The sequence below is a fragment of the Apium graveolens genome, unplaced genomic scaffold, assembly GCF_009905375.1.
Source record: "Apium graveolens cultivar Ventura unplaced genomic scaffold, ASM990537v1 ctg3496, whole genome shotgun sequence".
Taxonomy (NCBI): domain Eukaryota; kingdom Viridiplantae; phylum Streptophyta; class Magnoliopsida; order Apiales; family Apiaceae; genus Apium; species Apium graveolens.
The window spans coordinates 1-22721 of record NW_027418120.1 but is presented as its reverse complement, the minus strand read 5'-3'; the positions used below and the strand labels follow the sequence as shown (position 1 = coordinate 22721).

At 32.2% G+C, this 22721-nt stretch overlaps 3 protein-coding genes across 3 annotated transcripts; 2 read left to right on the top strand and 1 right to left on the bottom strand.

Annotated features, from left to right (window-relative positions):
* Window positions 1-8198: 8198 nt before the first annotated feature.
* LOC141701176 (F-box/FBD/LRR-repeat protein At1g13570-like) lies at window positions 8199-12030 on the top strand. The gene is made up of 4 exons (XM_074504839.1): window positions 8199-8348; window positions 8686-9553; window positions 9679-9843; window positions 11752-12030. Exons 2-4 carry the CDS (start codon window positions 8690-8692, stop codon window positions 12028-12030), a joined length of 1308 nt encoding a protein of 435 aa, XP_074360940.1. The 5' UTR covers window positions 8199-8348; window positions 8686-8689.
* A 1338-nt stretch (window positions 12031-13368) lies between these two features.
* On the bottom strand, window positions 13369-14717 carry LOC141701175 (uncharacterized). The gene is made up of 5 exons (XM_074504838.1): window positions 14494-14717; window positions 14167-14430; window positions 14058-14111; window positions 13916-14006; window positions 13369-13641 (listed from the first exon to the last, which is right to left on the bottom strand). Exons 1-5 carry the CDS (start codon window positions 14715-14717, stop codon window positions 13369-13371), a joined length of 906 nt encoding a protein of 301 aa, XP_074360939.1.
* A 4100-nt stretch (window positions 14718-18817) lies between these two features.
* Window positions 18818-19628, top strand: LOC141701174 (uncharacterized). Its single transcript, XM_074504837.1, has 3 exons — window positions 18818-19080; window positions 19131-19328; window positions 19442-19628. The coding sequence occupies exons 1-3, from the start codon at window positions 18818-18820 to the stop codon at window positions 19626-19628; spliced, it is 648 nt and encodes a 215-aa protein (XP_074360938.1).
* Window positions 19629-22721: the final 3093 nt, after the last annotated feature.

Genomic DNA, 22721 nt, shown 5'->3' with positions numbered 1-22721 from the left:
AATAATTACACGTTATATCCCGGATATTACATGAACTGCTTAATAAAAGCTTGACTCAAGTCTATAAAGGATCCAATAGAGTTTGGGGGCAGACGGCTATACCACCTTTGAGCCATGCCTGATAGGGTTTGAGAGAAGGCCCGACACTTAATAGCGTTGTTCACGGGCTGTAACAACAGGGCGTTAGAGAACGTCCTAACATGATTAGCGGGGTCGCCAGTACCATCGTATGCTTTGATGGTGGGCATCTTGAACTTCCTTGAGATGTGAGCATTCATTATCTCATCAATGAATGGTGGGTTTGGATCATCAGGGTCTCCTAGGGGCATAAGATCACTTGGATCAGCCCTTGGGGCAACTGCCCTTCTTGGTATTGGACCATCCAGGTATATGATTGGAGGAGGATTTCTCCGCCTTGGAGCGAGTGGGGGTTTTGGGGTCAGATGTGTCTCCAGGTCTCACTTCAGCCTTTGGATCTCTGCTTCATGAGCCCTGATCCTCTCTTAAATATCTTGAGGATTCATCCCTTGATTGCTCTTAGGGCGTTGTTCAGTGTCACCTAGGGCGTTGTTCAGTGTCAACCATCGGCTCTTTTCCAGCACGCCTCCTTCTTGGAGCAACATCATCATCCGATGACTCGAAGTCCCTTTCAGTATAAGGTCCAGAGAATTCTTGATCCTCTGGAATAGGAGTCAAGCCATATATACATTGGGGCATCCACCCTTGTGCTTCACTCCTACCAGAGTGTCCATTCCCTCCAACTTCGGGGTATAGAGGGATTCTGTAAGGGGGGTTAGTAGTCACAATTATCGAGTACTCATACCCAACGGGTTGAAATTTTACAGGTGCATGCAGCTGCTGAAGTTGGGGATTCGTCCCTTAAGGAGCCGGGGGATTCGTCCCTTGTGGTTGAGGCTTAGTTGCCCCTACAAGGGTTCCTCCTTGGGTGGAGGCATAAGTTGAGTGCGGTGGTATGTTCACCACTGATGCGATTATTCGCGATGGGACAGGAGTGTCTGTCCCACTAGTGTTTCTGCTTCGTGTGTTCACCATGGTTGTTGTAAGTTTCCCACAGACGGCGCCAAATGTTGTGGAATAAAACCTCAGTACTTTAGTATTTAATGCTAGGGTTGGTGAGCTTCGAGCTTTAATGACTGCTCTTGCGTTCGGGACTATCGATCCTTACAAGATGCCTACGTATCTCTGTGTTGTAGAGAATCAAGCCAAAAATATAGTTCTAGGTTGAGGGGTAGAGACCTTTATATAGAGTTGAGTCTAGGGTTAGACTTCTGTTGCGAGACTTCGTGGATAAGTCTCCAACTTAGTTGGTGATTAGGAGCCCTATTGATGAAGGAGTTACAAGTTCTTCTTTGTAGGACTTTGAGTCCGTTTAGAATACATGTCTCTACTCTTCCAGCCGTATTGGGTCTAGTCCGTGATCAGCTCGTATTCGTGGACTTGGACGACCTCCGCTGGTAGGCCTTGGCTGTTTGGGCCATCATGGGCCTATTACGAAACTCCAAACCAGACAGGCCTACTATGAAGCTTGGACCAGATAGGTTTGTGTTGGACTTTTCGGACAAGAAGCCCAAGTATAATTAATGCGACATTTAATGTGTCTTTAGGATGTATTTTCTATTCATATCAATTTTCTATTTATCTATACTATTATATTAAATACGAAATATTTAGAAGTTTTGTTGGTAATTTCCTGGTCATCCTCTAAACATATAATTTTATTTATCATAAAACATTATGATTAATAGATTATTATTCACAATATAATTAGACAAATACAAATAGAATTAAATTTGTATAATGACCTCAAGTCAAAATAAAATAATATATAATATTCACGAGGCATAAAAAAGATTATTTTATTAAACCGGTCTAAAAGAAAATTCAAATTTACTCTTCACCCGGGGTGTTTACCCAGTGCGCACCCGAATGGTAGCGGCTGCGGGTTTTCTACGATAAAAAAAATAATAATAATAAATTTTTAAAATAATTCGTTGATGGATAATGGCCTAGGGATAAAATAAGCTATTAAAATAATATTTATCATTCCTTTGGATTTAAACAAAATTATACTATTGATAAGTTACTGAACTGAGCTAAAATGAAACTAAAATTGAATGATAATTCGTTGGTCGATATAAAGACATCGAAAAAAACAAAATAATGTATTACACTCATTCGGCTAAAACAAAATATTGACATATATACTATATTATAATAGACGAAATATTATAAGTTTGATAATCGATTATTCGATACTTACCGAAATTACTTAAATATCATTACTTATTAATTATTCAAATTGTTTAATAATTACAGTGTCGATAACGGCAAAATCATGTCTCCGGATTTTACATGTTTATAGTGATTAATTACACCACATTCCTTGAATCAAGCACTATATTACATAACCTAACAACCTCAAAACCTATTATCCAAAAACAATACACTAAACGTATTATCCAAAAATAATAGACTAGCAATAGGTTATAAAGGACCAAAAGCACCTAAGTTATGTTTTATTAAATTTTACTATTTGGACCTAAAATAGGAAATAAACACTTATCTGGACCTTCATTATTTTAATTTTTTAAAGAATCTTATTATTTTTAACTTTAAATTAAAAAATTAAAATTAAAGATAAAACAAACCCCATTCTTATTTATTTGTCATATAAACCGAACACCCTCATTTTCTCAACTAACTTCAGCATATATATTGTTATTATTTCTTGACAAACTAATTTAAACTACAAATACTATATGTTGGTTATCTAACACCAAATAGAGTAAGCACATATAAAGCTTCGTAAGCACACCAAACACTGATAGATGATTCTTTCTATAAAGAAGTATTTACTTACATCATCCAGAACTCTGGATTAATTGAGATTAAAATATAATCTCCGTAAATCTAATAGAACAGTTAGCAATCATTAACCTTTAAATAAATCAAGATATGTATAGTAGATTGACATGGAAAGTTCATATAGCTATAAATCTTACTTAATCATGTAATTGGTGATAATCAAACCCAAGATGTACTTGTAAATTATAAAATTAGATATTTAGGTGAAATAAAAAAACATTAATGATTAATATTGTTTAAAAATGTAGCCAAAGAGATTTGAATTTGGGATTAGGGTGGAATGAAAAAAGTTAAAATAATTAATAAATCTTATTTTATCATTTAGTTGCAAGGAATTCAATCCGAGATTGGGGTGAAATCAAAAAAAGTGAAACTAAATTTGATACTAAATATTATTAAAAGTGGATTTCGTTAACTAATAAAGAGTATATATTACATAACTTTATTAGATTATAATAGGCGTGAAGAACCATGGAGAACCATTATTTTTATTATAGAACTTCATCACAAATTGTAAAATTTTATTTTAAAAAATATAAAATTCAATGCTAATCTAGAATAAAATATAATAAAAAAATTTAACAATTAAAATTTGAAAAAATTATTTGATTTTAAATTTGATTCTAAAGTGAAATAATTTTTAATAAGTGTGATTATGCTATAGAACCAATTTAAACTTTTTAAATAATTTCAGTGATTTTTTAAATAAAAAATTGTGTAACTTAGATTTTTAACTTGATAATTAAAATTTATAACTATATATGATAAAAATAAAATAAATTATATATTTTATAATTTTTAGATAATGATTGTCCACGATTCTCTATATAAGAGGGTAGTGCATGGAGTGCTACCCAATAATACTATATATATGATTGTGGAGTCTAATCAAAAAATTTATAAAATTACTGTAAAGCTATTTGAACTAACATTTAAAAATTTGAGAAATATGAAGCAGATTAATATGAAAAAATTACCGTTACAAGTATTAACAAAATACATGAAATTAAAAAAATTTAGAGATTATTTGTTAGTCAGAATAATAAGATTAAACTAACACAAATTAATATTTATTATTAACATGTGGTAACAAAATTTATATAACTGATTCAGGATAAAGAAAAATTAAAATAATAAAAAAGTTAGATCAACTAAAACTTCCTCTAAAAAACATATCAACTAAAAATAAAATGCATTTTTATTCAAGCTAACATAAGAGTTTTATTATTGATCCGGACTTAAAAAGATCAAACTAAAATAAATCGTAATAAAATTAGTTAAATTTGGTCGATATAATGATCTTAGCTAATAAAAAGTAAGGACTAAAATAATCAAATTAAAATAATCAGTATAATATTGATCTTAACTAAAATTTATCTTTTAATTTAAACATAATTATATTTTCCAGAAACCCCTCTAAATATCAATAAAACTATATATTTCGTTCATTAATATTACTTTTTTAAATACTACTTATTTCAATATTATCAATAACTTTGACAAAAATAATTCACTAACTTATACACATGTATATATATTTATGACTATTATCAAATCATTTATATTTAAAATTTAAAATAAATAAATTTTATATCTTAAAAAATTCACTTCAAATTAAATTAAAAGAAATATATGTTATTAAAACAATCCGTGCATTCTAAGCTAGTTAGTATTAATATTATAAATTTTGAAATTTTTTGCACGTAATTAATGTTCCAATCAAGACTATTTTTCTTTAATTTACACATAAGTTTACTAATATACTAAGTTTTTATGAAATTTATAAATCTCTTAAAATTTTAAACGAATTAAATTAGTAATTTGCTTTTTCATTTTTTAAATATTTTTAATTTTTTAAAAGAATCTAAGATATTCAATAATAAATTTTAAAATAAAATGAAGCTCATTAAATTAATCTAAGATTTTTCTTTAATTTGCATTTGTCCTCTAATACAAAATGCATATCTATACTATATTATAATAGACAAAACATTAAAATTTTCGGTGGTTGGTCGGTTGGTCAATTCTAATTCTTTTTTTTTGACAAATGTAAAAAATTCTCATTAAATTGAATATAGTATAGTGGGGACAAACCCCGACTGTCTATACAACGAGGTGATAAAACAAATAACATACTAAAAATAATTAGATAATTTGTTTCCTGATCGTTTAACACATAGAATTTAAAAATTCTTGAAATTAAAAATGAAATCAAAGACATCCCAAGATCCAAATTGCAGCAACATCTCTGAAAATAACAACATCGCAATTGACCATATCACATAAAAATATGGTTAGCCCGGTGTTCCGAAACACCAATCGCATAAAATGAGATTGGAGAAGCGACACCCCAGCTATCTACATGCCGGACAGGCTTTGCAGATCACCAAAAATATGAATAAATTCGTCATCAACAGATCCATCACCAGATAAACCCAAGCATGACTAAATAAAAACATAACAAACACTCAAAAAGTAGAGACAAAATACACACTCCAAGAGGAGAGACACACAAACACCCAAAAATTTGGGTTTTATTGAAAGAAAATAAAGGAGAATAACAGAGAATGAAGGGGTTGGGGCTTTCCACCGGAGAAAACCAGTGAAAACACCTCGATTTACTTGAAAATAGACAAACGGTAACAAAGAGAATGAAAGAAGGGAAGCAAATATTTAGTACTTTTAAACCTAGTCCCAATTCTAATTGATTTTTAAACTTAACTTTCTCTATCGATTTAAATTTACATTCATATTGAATTTTATATTATTCTAATTAATATTTAAGTCAATTTTTATAAACAATTTAAATTCTAATTAATATTAAGCTATATTATTTTATTGATATTGAAGTCAACTTACATTTCAAATATAATTTTTGTTTAATTAAATTCTAAAACAACATTTATTATAACAAGCAATTTAGTTAATATTTCGTTAAACTATAAAATAGATATTAATATTTTCCTCTATTAATTTAAATTATAATTAATATTGAACTATATATTTGTAATTGATGTTTAAGTCACCTTTAATAAACAATTATAATTTTAATTTATATTAAGCTCTATATTATTTTATTAATATTGAAGTAAACTTACTCTCCAAATATAATTTTTATTTAATTTATTTCTTGAACAATTTTTATTGTAACAACCAATTTAAGTTAATTTTTATTTAAATTATAAAATAGATATTAATATCTATTAGATATAATAAATATTTATATCTATATAATCTAAAAATAATTACCCCAGAAGTTAAAATAAAATAATTTGCACTTTTCATTCGAATTAAAATAAAAGTATACTATTGATCTTGGATATAATAAAATTTTAAAAAAAAAAATAAATATAATTAGTTTCATTTGGTTAATATGAATATGTATTGGTCTACCACAAAAGTAATAAATATTATTGATAAGTTACATTGAGTTGAGTTTAAAAAAAATAACATAATTTATTCATCCTGGTTAAAAAATATTAAATAATTGATCTAAACTTAAAAAAATCAGAATATAATTTGACCAACTAAAATAACACCACATATATTATTAATTAGGATTAAAACAAGTTATCCTATTAATCATGGATTAAAAAATTATAATGAAATTTAAAATAATTAGTTAGCTTTGATTAAAATACAATAATGTAATAATGTAATCGGGGGACTTAGTTAAAACACATTAATATAAACTTTTGATCGGCAATAAAATAATATTAATATAATAGTAATCATAATTTAAATATTATTAATCTTAATTAAACCTTACTTTTAATTAAACCATAATATTTTTGTGAACACAAATTGAATAAAACTATATCATTTATATAATATTTTTAAAATATCTCTAATTAATAAAATTATTATCACATACATGTATTAATATATTTATCATGAAATCATATGATTTAAAAATTTAAGTGAACAAAAATTTAAATATTCAATTCAAATTATGTTCTTACAAAATAATAAATTTAATTATATAAAGTTTCCATCAGTTTTAAGATAGTTAATATAAAAATCAAACTAACAAATTTTATATAAGAATTCTAGTTTGATTTTCAATCGGGTTCATAATTATTTATTTATTTTAACGTATTTAACAACAAAAAATATAAATTATTTTTTATACGCCGTCGTATTTCAAAATACTCATCCACCTTTCACAAGTTTCAAACTAATCAAATTTTAACTAATTTTATATATAATTTATTTTTTTAATACAGTACAAAATATAAATAATTCTTATTAATATATATATTACTAAAATTAAACATGTAAAAAGTAATTTTTCAAGGAAAGTCAAAATTTGTTGACCTTAATTAATTAAAAAGGTAAATTTTGACCACATTTTGAAGTAATGGGGCAAAATTCAAATATAATTTCATTAAATAAGTTTTTCATCTATATATAAATAGATAAAATTCAAATGAAATTTATTTTATTTTATTCTATTTACTTATTATGAGTTATTCATTTTATTTACTAGTTAAATATACTCCGAGTAAATTAGAGAGTCGTACTTTACACCGATTTTCAAAATAGTGGCCAACTTTTCTTTCTGCATTTCAAAAAAAAAATGGTTGCCGTCAACTCCCGTTAAATCTTCTCCGTTAACTAATATATTTAAAGTGAAAATTGCATATTGGTGGTCGTACTTCACATTTATTTTTAAAATAGTGGCTAAATTTTTAAAATTTTTAAATAATGACATTTTTAAATTTTTATTGTAGGAAGAGTTTTAAAGAGTTTTTCTAGATTGATCTTAATACTAGATGTCGATTAACAAATCATTATCACTTTTGTTATAAGTTTTTTCAATTAATGGATACTCTTCTCTATAATTTTGCTAAATTTTTTATTCATATTTTTTTGTGAGGAGGTTGAAAAAATAGAGAAGTGGGGCACTTGATTAAATTAGAAGAATTGAAAAAACTGATAATTATTTAAGTTGTGTTTGTACTTATTTGTTTAGTGATATATATGTTTTTGTGATGATAAAAACGTGAGTCCGGTTAGTAATTTGACGAAACCATTCTTTTAAAAAGAAAAAAGATTTTAACAATTTATAAAAGTTTAACCATTATTTTGAAAATAAGTACGAAAAACAACTATTATTCTGTAAGTAATGATGAAAACTTAACGGGAGTTGAAAACAACCATTTTGTTGAAAGGCGGAACAAGAAGTTGGTAATTATTTTAAAAATTTGAAAATTTACCAATTATTTTGAAAATAAATGTAAAATGCTGCACCCTCATGTAATTTAGTCAATATACTCCATAAGATAAAGCCTCCACCGGGTAATATTTATTTTGAAGCAGCACCCCGATCCCATTGACGTGGAAGCTTGTAGGGAAGACACAAAACCAGCATTAGTCACCTCCCTTTCCAACGGAATGACAAACTTCAGTCGAAGCACGATTTTTCTAATTAAGCCCTAAATCACAGCACCAAAACTCAGGTATTAAATGCATGTATGATTTATGAAACCTGTATATTTATATATGATAGTATGTTTTCTTCAATCGTTTGTGGGTTTTGATCAACTATATATTGTACTTTACTTTACATCTCTAATTATTTTGTCCTCTTTTTTAAAGAAAAATTGAAAGTTTTCTGGTTGAATTGTTTGTATATATGGGATCTTGAAAACATGTTAAATCCACTTTTATTAGTTGATATATGTAGCAAAATCTTATGCTTTCAGATTTTGTGACTTTGTGCAGCGAGCAATTTAATTACTACTTGTATGTAGCATCCTTTTAATTTTTGGTGTCCCTGCCTGTTTTTGTGTTCAGACTTATGGCTAGTGATGCGAAGAAAACTAGGCAATTTGAAAATGGAAGCGCAGCATTCGATAGGATCAGCAGCTTGCCCACAAGCTTAATGGAGTTGATCCTAGAACGCTTACCGACTCATGATGCAGCAAGGACAAGTGTTTTCTCTAAAACATGGAGGAATGTGTGGGGAATGCACCCCCGACTACATTTGGATGAACATTTTATCTCGCAATTGGTTTCTCAGAAGTTTTCCGAGTTAGATGAACAAAGTAAAATATTAGAAGTTTCCAGAATCATTACCGATATATTTTCAGCTCATAGAGGCCCAGTTTTGGATTTCCTTCTTTGCATTCCTCGAGACCTACCTATTCATCAATGTCAAGATATGGTTACATGGATTAAAAACATAGCAAACAGTGGTGTTAGGAAAGTGGAGCTTCTTAATGAATCACAAGATGCCTGCATTGTGCCCTCTCATTTCTTTTCTTGTTCGCAATTAACTCATTTGACCCTCATGAACTGCATACTAAATCCACCCCTTGGATTTGAAGGATTTCGTAACCTGATTAGTGTTGAACTTGTGTATGTCACAATTAATGCTGATATGTCATTCGGCACTCAACTCAAGGAATTGGAAATGGAAATCTGTACTGGGATTGAACATTTGGGACGCCAATTTAAACGTGAAAACAATCTCACTTTCTTGAGTATCATTGACAGTGAAGATATTGATTGGCAGTGGTTTGAATGCACCCAAAAGATGGAAGTTCTTAGGCTTGGGATGGATGAAGTGCCAAGTTCTGGTACGGAAATGATTACTTTAGACAAGCTACTTTGCAATATGCCTAGACTCAGTTCTCTTTTCCTTGATGGCTTCTTCCTCAAGGTAATCTTTAATATCCTACTAGTAATAAAATTGTTATTTAACTAATATAATTAGTTGTTGCAACTAAACATCTTACAAATTTATTTTTTTCCAATATACTCAGATATATACGTGTTTGTATGTAGATTCTTGAATCAGGTGCAGCTATTTTGAAGAAGTTTCCGAGAGCTATGGAGAACTTGAAATATCTGTACCTTCACCGTATTGAATTATATGATTTGATTCAAATTCAACATGTTCTTTGTTTGGTCAGAAGTTCACCTTATCTGCACACTCTTGACATCGATCTGGTGAGAACTTTTTTTCCCAATCTTATCATAATCCTAAGATATAGACTTGGAATAAACAGATTTTCTTATCAATGGACAAATTATGTTATCAAATAGTAGATATTTTAGAATACTGAATATACCATATTGGCTGCATATAAATGTGACCGTAGATGTTTTTGTGTTTCAACTTGTAACTAAGTATAATTCACAAAACATACCCCATATGTTTTTCCCTCTCCTATATGGAAAGAACTTAATTAAGCAAGGAATGAATTTTATTCAAGAATAAATGCTTTAAACCTACAATGTAAGGTATATTTTATTACACCGAGTGTCGGACATGTAACCTAACTCTGACTAGGACCCATATAATCTAAAAAAAATATAGCCCAAAACAGGCCTAAGAGAAGAAAAAAGAATGAAACACCCTAAAAGCCCCCCTCTCGAAGGCTTAGTCTAGCGGATATTCCTAGAAAAATGTGCAAATAAGTATTTGAAGTTGTGTAATTGACCTTACTCAAAAGAATTACCCTCTAAAAGGAAAAAGGTAGGGATGGAAAGAGGTTCCAAATCTTCATATGCACTAGAGAGAACAATACACTTCCAATTATGTTCTCAGGTTTGAGTTGACATATAAGGTTGTGCAATTGACATTAACAATTTATTAGTACCCAAAATCTTCAACTTCTTGAGAAGTATCTATCGGTGTTCTTAAAAAGCACTAAGCAGCTGCGAGCAGCGGAAGGACTTTCTAGAGGTTAAGGGTACACTTAATTTTAAGTGGTATAGCAATATATATTTGAATTTTTAATAAAATGTAATAAGTAAAATTAAAATTTAGATTATAGTGAAGTGAAAAGAATCTAAACATAAATGTTCATAACAAAAAAAAGCAATTTAATTTTGATTCTTATTATTGTTATATATTAAATAATATTAATCTTTTGAAACCAAAAAATCAGCAGCTCTACATCTCTTTGATCATGTAATACACTCAATGACCGATTATCCGCCTAAATAGGCTGTTTAATCTTGGAAAATGCTTAATTGTGTGCCTAGTACAAAATCGATACACTTTATGGTCCGATTCCGCTTAAGCATTGGCTTAGGCCTAGGCCTAGGCCGCTGCTCAATCTCCTTTATAGAACAGTACTGGTACCCATGAGTGAAGTTTTTTGGTGTAAAAATTTAAGAGTCGTTTCTCACTTGAAAGACCTTCATAGATCCTTTACAACACATAGAAATTAATATTGTGGTGAGTGTCTGTTTTTAATCCAAATGTGAGTATCTACCCCTTTGTTTATGTACCGTCTACACTCTGCATCATGCAGTAAGTTCTACACAATCTAAATTTGGAATCATATTTTCCCCTTGATTGTATGGTCGCTCCTACTCTAGTGTGAGATCCGTTTCTCATAAATACATAATACTTTCCTCCTTTAGATTTTATGCATAATCTTTTTAACTACAATAAAGATGACCTTACACAACCTCTGTATAAGTGATAGTCACTTTAAACTATAATTTTTACTCCCTTTCACTCAAAAGTTTTCTTTGCTCTTTTGAATAATATTTATTTCTTCTCTTCATTCTATAACAGGATTTAATATGAACTCATGTCTCTTTAAGAATTCACATTATATTTGAAAGTTTCTCCGCTCATCTCTTACAAAGTTGTATAAATGGTCGCATGGAGTCATAATTATATTATCAATCTATTTCGTGGCTGGTCAGGACAATTTGTCAGTTTTAGAGATTGGGTTTTATTATTCACTACTGTATCTTATTTTATATGGACAAGTTACAACTTATTATTAGAAGATACTATATGTTATCTACAATATTTCTGATAGTAACAAGAATCTTGAATGCATAGATATTCATTAAGAACTAACTGGATAGCTTCTATATTAACATCGTATATAGGATCATGGAGTACAGAGCAGTGATGGTATGGACTTATTGGACCTTGCGACGTTGTCGGACCACATGATTCGTCTTGAAACCCTTAAAATATACGACTTGATTGGTTCCCGTGCCGAGTTTCAGTTCCTTAAACTTTTGCTTACATCTTCCCCTTCGCTTAAACGGATTGAACTTAAAATGAAAGACATAGTTGATGATCCTACAGAAGAGTTTAGGATTTCACAAGAGTTGTTGCAGATCCCTAGAGCATCCAATTCTGCACAGATCCAGTGGATGTAGTAGCGAGCCTAGTGGCAGGGGTGACTGGTATATCTTGTGCAGCAGAGCTGTAGTTCTTCTGGCTTATTTCAAAACTCTTATTAAAGTGCACATTGAACCTTTTTTTTGGTGGTTGTAAAATCAATTGGTTATAACGAACTCATCAAGGTCCCTTATAACTTGTAACCATCTGAAGTAGCTTTTTTTTTGTGTGAGTAACTGGTACTTGCATTCAAATATCAAGATCTAAAACATGGGAAATAAAATCAGGAGGAGGAGTGGCGTACCACTCTCCTTTATCTGACATAGAATAGGCAGCTCTAGCTAACTCATGTGACACCGTATTCGCAGATTTAAACACAAACTAAATTAGCACTTGATTTACATGCTTTGATAAATGGACACAATCATCGACTATGGTTCCGAAAAATGATTCATCTGGAGCACTCTTACATGCCTGCACTATACTGTCTTTGAATCAGTTTCAAACACACACAATTCATACTATATCTCAATGATCCAAGACAGTGCTTCCTTTAGCGCAATAGCTTCTGCTTCTTTTGGTCTCCAAACCCTCTCTATCTTCTTACACATAGCTCTCATGAACATTCCATGTGCATCTCTGATAACCGCACCGCAGCAATTACTCATGTCCTGGAACACTACAGCGTCTACGTTAACTTTAATCCATCCTGCACTCGGTTTCTCCCACTTTCTTGCTTCAACTTCCTGTCAACCATTTGTAGTCGATAGCTGAGCTTCTCTCCAATCTCTCAGCATGTTGTTAGCTGCAGCCATAACTCCAAAGGCAGATCCATTTGCCCTATCCTAGACCCATTTATTTCTTCTGTTCCACAGACCCCAACACAGCATTCCCATCTGCACACATTGCTCTCTTAAACACTCGTCAAATATCCTTCGAATCACCATAAAAGCTAAGTCGTGAGGCGAATGTTGCACCATCGAAGACATTCCTGCCATAGACCATACTGTTTTTGCAAACTCACATGTAAACAAGACATGAGTATCTGTTTCAGTTTCAGAACGACACCAGGGACACGGTATACTGATGTTAACCTGCTTCGTTGCCAGTGCGTGAGCTGTAGGCAGACATGACTTACGAAATCGCCATAAGAAATTGAAAACCTTTCATGGTAATTTTAACGGCCATAGCTTAGTCCAATACAGCTTAAACGCATCTTCAGACATCCATCAATACCCATTCTTTACTGTAAACTCCCCTTTCTCCTCTAATATCCAAAATCATTAATCTGTGGTATCCTTCATCGGCAACGGGATTTGCTTAATTAGCTTAACATCTCGACTTTGGAAAATGTCATTAATGACATTATAATCCCATCAACGCTCGTCATCCTGCATTAAGCTATATATTGTTTTATCGTGTAGCTGCACATGCATTGGAGTCATTACATATCCATTATTCACCTCCGATAGCCAAGGAACACCCCAAACACATATATCTCTTCCATTCCCTATTCTTTTCCGAGCCCCTGCCTTGAACACCTCTATAGACGCCAATATACTTCTCCAAATGTAACTTGGATTTGTTCCTACTTCAGCATCTAAGAAACTCGAATTAGGATAATCTTTCGGCTTCATTACTGCAGAAAACTAATGGGTTAGATCCCTTAAGTAATCGCCATCCCTGTTTAGCTAATATAGATAAACTAAACTTTCTTAACTCCCTAAGTCCAAACTCACCACAATTCTTAGGCATAAACAGTTTACACTATGACATCCACTTCACTCCCTTACTATTTACCCCATTCCCCCATAAGAATGCATTCATTTTTCTTTCATTCTCCTCACACATGGTATGTGGAATTAAAAATAAGCTCGTCCAGAAACTTGGTAGTGTTTGAGCTGAAGAGGACAGTAGAGTTACCTTCCTAGAGCGTGACAATTCATTGTTGTACCGACCCTTCAGTCTTTGCTGCACTCGACCAATAAAAAATCCAAAGACCTCTGTTTTATTTCTGCCAACACGCATAGGCATACCAAGGTACTTGTTAGGCTTTTAGACTTGCCTCACTTCCAAACTATCACATACCTCCACCCGATCCTCGTCAGATGTATTAGGACTGAATACAATCTCAGATTTATTATAATTTATAATCTGACGGCAATGCTTCATACCTCTGTAACACACTCTTTAATATGTGCTTCTTACTTTGTTTCTTTAAGAAAGAAGTAGCAGTCATCTTCAAAGAGTAAATGAGAGATAACTGGTGCATTATTTGCAATCTACACCCATGCAACAGACCACATTCTTCATGCTTTCGAATCATTACACTCAAACCTTCTACACAAAGGATATACAGATACGGAGAGATTGGATCTTCTTGCCGTACTCCTCGTTGAGGTACAACCTCCCCAAAAATTTCACCATTTCTTAGAAAACTGTAGGAAATTGTTTCAATACATTGCATTACTCTTTTTATTCAAATAGCAGGAAACGCAAACCTTTCAAGCATCATTTCAATGAATGACCACTCCAATCGGTCATATACTTTAGAGATGTCCACCTTCAATCCAGCTACTCCAACCTTCCCTTGTGTTTTCCTATGAATGTAATGGTTGATCTCGTATGCTATCAAAGCATTATCAGTTAGCAAACGACCTTCAATAAATGCACTTTGCTTTTCAGAATTAAGAGCATTTAGCGTTGGATTTAACCTGTTCCCCATTACCTTAAACAAAATTCGCATCAACACATTGCACAACTGGGAATTAGACATACTAGAGTGCGATTCAGTTCAGCTCGTAGCTCTCCAGTTTCGAAAAATGTTCTACAAAACTTAGTCACATCTTCCCCTACTATCTCCCAGAAGCTCGATAAAATCTCGGATTTAATCCATCGATCACAGGCGATTTATCTGAGTGCATAGTAAACACAACACGTTTAACTTCCTCCTTCACTATAGGCGTGACAAGCAATTGGCTCTGCACTTCTGAAACAACTAGAAGTTCGATTCTTGCCGGAAGACTTATTCCTGTATTGTACTGCATAACATATTATTGAAATAATCCGTGATAACCTCTTGAATTTCAGCATCCGTTTCCTTCCAATCCCCATTCTCATTTTTCAATTTTTTTAATTTTGTCTCCAGAAAAACCTAAGTCGTGCAAGCCACAATCCATTATTGCCACTGAAAATCCCTTCATCAATCTTCTAGGTTGCCTTTGCCCCCCGCTTTTCTCATCCATCAAAATAATATCATTAAAGTCTCCTATTATACTCCACGGTAACATTGAGGCTACTGATAGATCACGAAGCATATTCTAAGATTCAACCCATGTAGCTCTATCAGGAATGCCATAGTACCCGGTATATCTCCACCTTCCAATCAACACCTCCTCCGTGACCTTGTACGTTGATAGCAAAAGAAAGAATACTCAAAATACACCACTTTCCAGCTTCAAGTGCCCAAAATACCCACATGCGGGAAAAGTGCCCAAAATACACACTGAGATGCGTATTCAATTTTTTTTTAAAAATACAAAGAATACGCATGTGATACATGTATATTCTCTAAGTGAATACGCATGTCTCACATGCGTATTCTTTGTATTTTTTTAAAAAATTTGAATACGCATGATGGTAATGCCTATTCAGTGGGTATTTTGGACACTTTTCCTGATGGGTATTTTGGTTTTTCACCCATAGCAAAACACCCTGAAAAACCTAATTTCTTACTAACTTTCTCTACGTTATTGCTTTTAACCGGAGTCTCACTAAAGCTCTGTTTGTTGTTGCATACAGTTACAACAGCTTTTTACTGAAAATCTGTCAGAAAATTATTTGGTAAATTCTAAAAGCTGCTGTCTCGAAAAGCGATTTTGGTCTAAAAGCTGCTATTAGCAAAAGCATGTCCTCCCATAGTTTTCGAAAAAGCTGTTTTCAGCTTTTGCAGGTAGTAACTATCAGTTTCACCATCAAACCTTCTAAAAAATATTATTTCTCTTCTATATATAATAGGAGAACAAGAGTATAATTTCATGAGATTAAAAAGTCTCATTGAAAAGACTATATTACCCATGTTTTTAATATCTATATAAAAGATGTGGTTGGTGGGAATCAAACTCAAGTTATTTCATTCAACTCTACAACCGTTTACCACTGCACCATATTGTCACATGTGCTTTTTATGATACACATAATATGTAAGTGTGCTAAATTAGTATTTTATTTAATTTTAACGATATTTACTTGAATTCCGCAAAAAAAAGGATAGTTAGTTGAATATTTATACACTTTATTTTAAAGAATTGAAATTACAGACAGAGAGATAGTTGGAACGCCAATTACATCTGAAGTAGCTTAGCTTTCAGACATGAAAGATTATTTTGTTCTTTGCTTTTATATTTTTATTTAGCATTATACTTTATTATATTCCCAACTAAATTCTTTTTTAGTTAGTGTTCATGTCAGTTCTACTAACAAATTCTAAAGTCCCGAGTTTTAAACTAATATCATAAAAAATAGTAAAAAATCTAATATAAATAATTTTAAAAAAAATAAGATAAAAATAAACCCTAGCTTTGCATAAATAACAAGCTACTTTAGTATTTTATACTAATAAATACATAGTAATTCATTCTAATTTATTTATACTTTATTTATTCTAATTTTATTCTAATGAAAACAATCATTATCATTTAGTTACCTTATTACTTTATATAATTTGTACCGTGGCGGTTGTGGATATATAACATGAATTTTCAATTTCGTAAGATTTAAATTGAAACTCTAATATAATTATGAATTCGTAAATATGATAAAATGGAATTATATAATTAAAAATTGTTTAACAATAAAATTTTTATTATTATTTTAAACTACAACATATTTTAACAATCAAATATAAAAAATTAAATATTTTTAATACACTTTTTTAAAAATTTAATTTGGTAATCATATTATGTAATCTGTATTTTAAATTTTCATCATTTTTTCAATAACAGTACGAATTACATTTATTTATATTAAAATATAAAGATACATTTGATAATATAATTTTCTTGATAAAAAAATTATGATTTGTGAAATAGATTAAAAATTTAGAACCATGATATTTTATAAAAAATTATATATTTTAGTAATCTATTTAATATACATATAAAGATACACTTTTTTAAATAATAATTGTGAATTGAGACGGGGATATATTAATTAACGATCCTGTCTTTGAATTCTTTTATTTTTTCTTCAAATTCTTTTAATTTTATTCTTCAATCAGAACATGTGAAAAGAGGAAAAATCCACCAAATTATACTACCTTCCAACTCCAACTGTTAAAAAGTTGATCGGTGATACGTTTCCCCCAACTGTTTACTAAATATGTATTATGTTTATTTTCCGATTTGAGGCCACGGGAAACCGGAGCCGCTTTTGCGGTCACTGGTTTTTCCGACATGGTTATTGTGTTTTGGTTGATTTAAACCGGATTTTAGATTGTGTATCAATTGTATGGATCGGTGATATAGTTAATTGAAGTTTTGTGTCTATTTTGGGTTGACATCGCCAAAACTCAGTAAAGGTGGTGGCTTCATTATGGTTGTTTCACCAGAAATGACGTTGGTTGAGGTTGGTAGTTCTCGTTGAGGCTAATCGGTGTTGCGGCATTGTTGCGTGAAACGAAATGTCGGAGACAAAATCGGTCGAACCTGTGATGGTTTGGGTAGGAAGCGAGCTCGTCGGATAATGAAAAGCTCGCCGAAAATTCCATTAATTTCCACGTGTTCTTCATGGTCCGGTGACCCGTTAACCCGAATTCTAACCCGGGTTTTGACACGGTTTTGATCCGAAAATATACAATTATTTTCTTAAAAACATGATTCTGAGTTTTATTTTATAAACAAATTTTAAAATCTTTTATTTATTTAAATAAATTGATTAATTAATAAATTGATTTATTTCATAAATAAATTTGATTTATTTTAAATTATTTTCCAAAATCCAGAATTTATTCATTTATTTATTCAGTTTAATCGATTAAATTTTTTAGTGATTAATCATGTTCTTTAAATAATAATTTGATTTACCATTAATTAATTTCCAAAAATTATGAAAAAATATTTTAAATTCTGATTTTTCTTAAATAATTATTTAAAAACATGATTAATAATTAATTATTTTGAAAATTAATTTGATTACTCTTTAATTAAATATTAATTGAACTGTTTATTCGTTTTAAATGAAATGAATGTTTCTAAAAATAAAAAAATGATCTATTTCCGACAAAAAAAAATTAAATCTCAATTTTTCGGAAACGAGTCAGCTTTTGATATTTTTTTATTTTAGATCCAAATTATTTTGAAATAGGGATTACACATTTTATAAAAATACGAATATTGATCTCATTTCGATTTTAACAATATTTTACGAACCTGTGTGATGATTTGACTTATGTGCTATGTGATTTATGTGCATAGTTGAGTCCTAATTGTCATCTTTATTTGTTTTTGAGTTATTTGTTATCGTATAGTTTGACAATAAGGTTTAGATAAGTAATCTTTTATTTATAGATACGAGTCGGACGAGGCGATATGAGCCAAGTGTAAATTATGTAGTAGTGTGTGTTAAAACTGAACTAGTTGTAAAACTTAACTAGATGTTTGGTTGTAGTATGCTTATTATCAGAGTTGTGTTGAGAATTTAAGTTGGGTTATAATAATTGTTATGTTTTTTATTCTTATTTCATACCATAACATGAGATCGATGATAGTTATAGGGGTCAAATGTATGTTTATATATATATATATATTATCCAGGTTGGTTTCTGATATGGATACGAGATTTATATCGCATTTTTGGAAGGGATTCCAACAGGCTTGGGGTAAGAGGCTTAATTTTAGTACAACTTATCATCCGCAGACCGATGGACAGTCAAAAAGGAAGATCCGGACGTTGGAAGATATGTTGAGGGAATGTGCTTTAGAGTGGACAGGTGACCGGGATAAGTATTTTTATCTTGTTGAGTTTGCTTATAATAACAGTTGGCACGCGAGTATTGGTATGCCACCATTAAAGGCTTTGTATGGTAGGAGGTGTAGGGCACCATCTTGTTAGGATGAGATTGGTGAAAGAGTAATTGAAGGGCCGAGTTGGTTAGAATTACTAATGAGAAGGTGGAGAAAGTTAAAGAAAGTTTGAAGGAAGCTCAACCTCGTCAAAAGAGTTATGCTGATCAACATCAAAAGTTTGGTGGATTTAAGTCAGATGATTATGTGTTCTTGAAGGTATCGCCTTGTAAGGGTGTGAAGCGCTTTGGTATAAAGGGGAAGCTTAGTCCAAGGTATGTTGGACCTTTTGATGTTATGGAGAAAGTGGGGGAAGTGTCTTATAGAGTTGTATTGCCGCCACAACTACCTCATATGCATAATGTGTGTTTGATGTGTCTGTTTTTAGGGGCTATAAATATCATCCATTACAAGTAGTTCAGTATCCATTGCATAAGATTAGAGAGGACCTTTCCTGTGAGGAAGAAGCTGAGGCTATCTTAGCTCGAGAGGAGCGAGTTTTGAGCAAAAACATCATTCCGTTTGTGAAGGTTTTGTGGAAAAATCATTCTGAGAGAGGCTACATGGGACTTTAAAGAATCTATTCATAAGGATTATCCGCATTTATTGATTCAGGTATGAGTATTTAGTTTCGCTTGATTCTGGGGACGGAATCCTTTTAAGGGGGTATATGTAATATATGTGAATTTTAATAATAATAATAATCATAATAATAGTAATTAAATTTGAATTAAAAAATTATAATTAGAATAAATTATATTATATTTCTTATTAGAAAAGGTTTATAAATGAAATTGAGTTTTGGAGTCCTATTAGAATTTGGCTGTCTGTGATTATATTCGATATATATATATAGTATCACATGTACGTTCCATAATTCAAACCCTAAACCATGAAATCAGATAAATCAGAGAGATGGAGGAGAGCCGCGTAAAAAATATTAACAGGGCAGAGAGAAGAAATACGGGTGAGCAGATCAGGAGACGAGAGGTAGTGTCATACTTACTTACACAAAAGATAAAGGTATTCCTATTATCGTTTTTCCGACATGAATTAAATCTAATTTAATATTCATATGATTGCATAGCTTGCTCTTGCTTGTGTTAATGCTTATACCATGTATACAACTCTAGTATTAAATTTTTCATTATAATACATATGTGCGGTACACTACATGACTTATTTATGTTGTCTTTGTGTTAAACTATTCAATCACTTAGTATGTATGGTGTTAGGGGATTAATACTACCCTGACTTTTGAGAGGGTTCATTTATATATTTTATAAATTTTATATTAAGTTTTTATTTGTTATGGTATATGTTTTTTATAAGTTCGTTTGCTAAATCAACAGAGGACCTATGAACCCATGCTCTGTTTTGATCTTATGTGCGCATCATGTATATATTATTTTAATTAATTGGCATGTGGAGTTTATTTTAAAATATATTTTTTTATATTAGCTACTTCAATTGTTTATGTACATGCATGGTAATGCTCTCTCTTAAATCATGGTACTATGTAATTATTTAAATGTTAGGTACTAATGATGGTATGTGTACTTTGCGATATCTAAATATTGTTACTTAGTCTAAGTTTTGCCAGAGGTGGCCATGTCATACGAGAAGCTTGGTATACAATATTTGATAAATTATGTCACCATGTCTTGGCCTAACTTAGTTATATTAGTTCATAGTAATTCATTGATAATTGGCTTGTAAGATTGTAATATTGAAACTAGAACTAGTGCGTAGTGTTACACCCAAGTATTTCTCGAGCGTTCAACCCTCTTCTTAAGTCCATCAATGATGATTCTGTTAGCAACTTCTGCTTGCCCGTTTTCCTGAGGATGTGCAACCGAGGTGAAGCGAAGTTCTATGTTGTTATCGTCGCAGTACTCTCTGAACTCTGCATTATCAAATTATTTCCCATTATCCGTGATAAGGATGCGTGGGATTCCATATCGGCATATCACATTCTCCCAGAAGAATTGGGTAATTTGCTTGGTGGTTATCTTGGTAAGTGCCTTAGCCTCAATCCCTTTGTAAAGTTGTCCATGGCTACCACAATGAACTTCCTTTGTCCATATGCTACATGAAATGGTACATTCCCCACATTGCGAAAGGGATGGGTGTGTTGATCGATCTAAGCCTCTCTGGGGGCTGTCGTACTATGGGAGCGTGCCTCTGGCATCTGTCACATTTCTTCACATAAGCCTTTGCAGCGGCTAGCATAGTTGGCTAGTAGAATCCCAACTGAGTTATCTTGTGAGCGAGGGCCCTGCCCCCTAATGTTGTCCACAAATCCCTTCATGGGCTTTTTTAACTGCGTCTTCTGCTTCAAGAGGTCTTAAGCACTTCAAGTAAGGAATAACAAATGACCTTTTATAAAGAAGGCCTTCAATCAATGAATATCTCAATGCTCTAACCAACAGCTTGCGTGCCTCCTGGACATTGTCGGAGAGCCACCCAGTTTCTTAGTGGGTCTTGATCGGGTCTATTCGACAGCTTGCCACACCAACCGGGGCTATCAGATTTATGACATAAAGTAGGGGTCTTCAAGACCTGAAAGTAAATAGTTCTCGGATAATTCTCGATTTCAGATGAGCGAACTGAGACAAGGCATCCGCCGTAGTGTTTACCTCTCTCGAAACATATTCTGCGTACCATTCATCAAACTCTGTCAGTATTCCCTTTATGACTCTCAGGTACTTGGCCATAGTATCATCGTTGGCCTCAAACTTCCCATTAATTTGAGCACCTACAAGTCTTGAGTCTCCGCAGACCTTTAGGTTTTTGGCCCTCACGGCTCTAGCCAAGCCTAAGCCATCTATCAATACTTCATATTCTATTTCTTTATTCGTAGTCGAGAAGTCCAACTTCAAAGCATATTCAATCAGAAACCCATCAGGGCTTTGCAAGACTAGGCCTGCACCACTAGATTTTGTTTTGGAAGGTCCATCATTTGGAGAACCCAATACTTTTTCAAGGTTATTTTTTCATCCTTCTCCTTCTCTCCTCCTTCTGGGGTTAATATCTCTTGCCCCCCGACTTCTTGGTCGTTAATGGTGCATTCGACCACGAAGTCTGCTAAGGCCTGAGACTTGATTGCCGTTCGAGGCTTATATTTGATATCAAATTCTCCTAACTCAATCGCCCACTTGATGAGCCTTCTACTGGCCTTCGGGCTGTGAAGAATGTTCCTCAAAGGTTGGTATGTCAGAACTTCGATCTTGTGAGCCTGGAAGTATGGTCTCAACTTCCTCGAGGCTGTGATAAAAGAAGCGCGAAATTCTCCGTGGTGGATTAATTCAATTCTGCTCCATGGAGCACCTTGCTTACATAATATACAGGCTTCTGGAGCTTCTGCTCTTCCTTCACGCGGACTGCACTCACGGATTGTCCATATACCGTGAGGTACAAATAAAGAGTGTCCTCCGGACTTGGTTTATCCCAACGGGGCTTCAGTCATTTACTTCTTCAGCTGTTCAAAGGCCTTTTAGCTCTCAGTTGTCCATTCAAAGTTCTTCACCTTCTTAAGGGTTTTAAAATGGGCAGGCATTTGTCTCCTGACTTGGAGATGAACCTCCCTAGAGCTATGGTTCTTCCCGTCACCTTCTGAACATCCTTGATGGAGCGTGGTGGCTCCATGTCTAGGATGGCTTTGATCT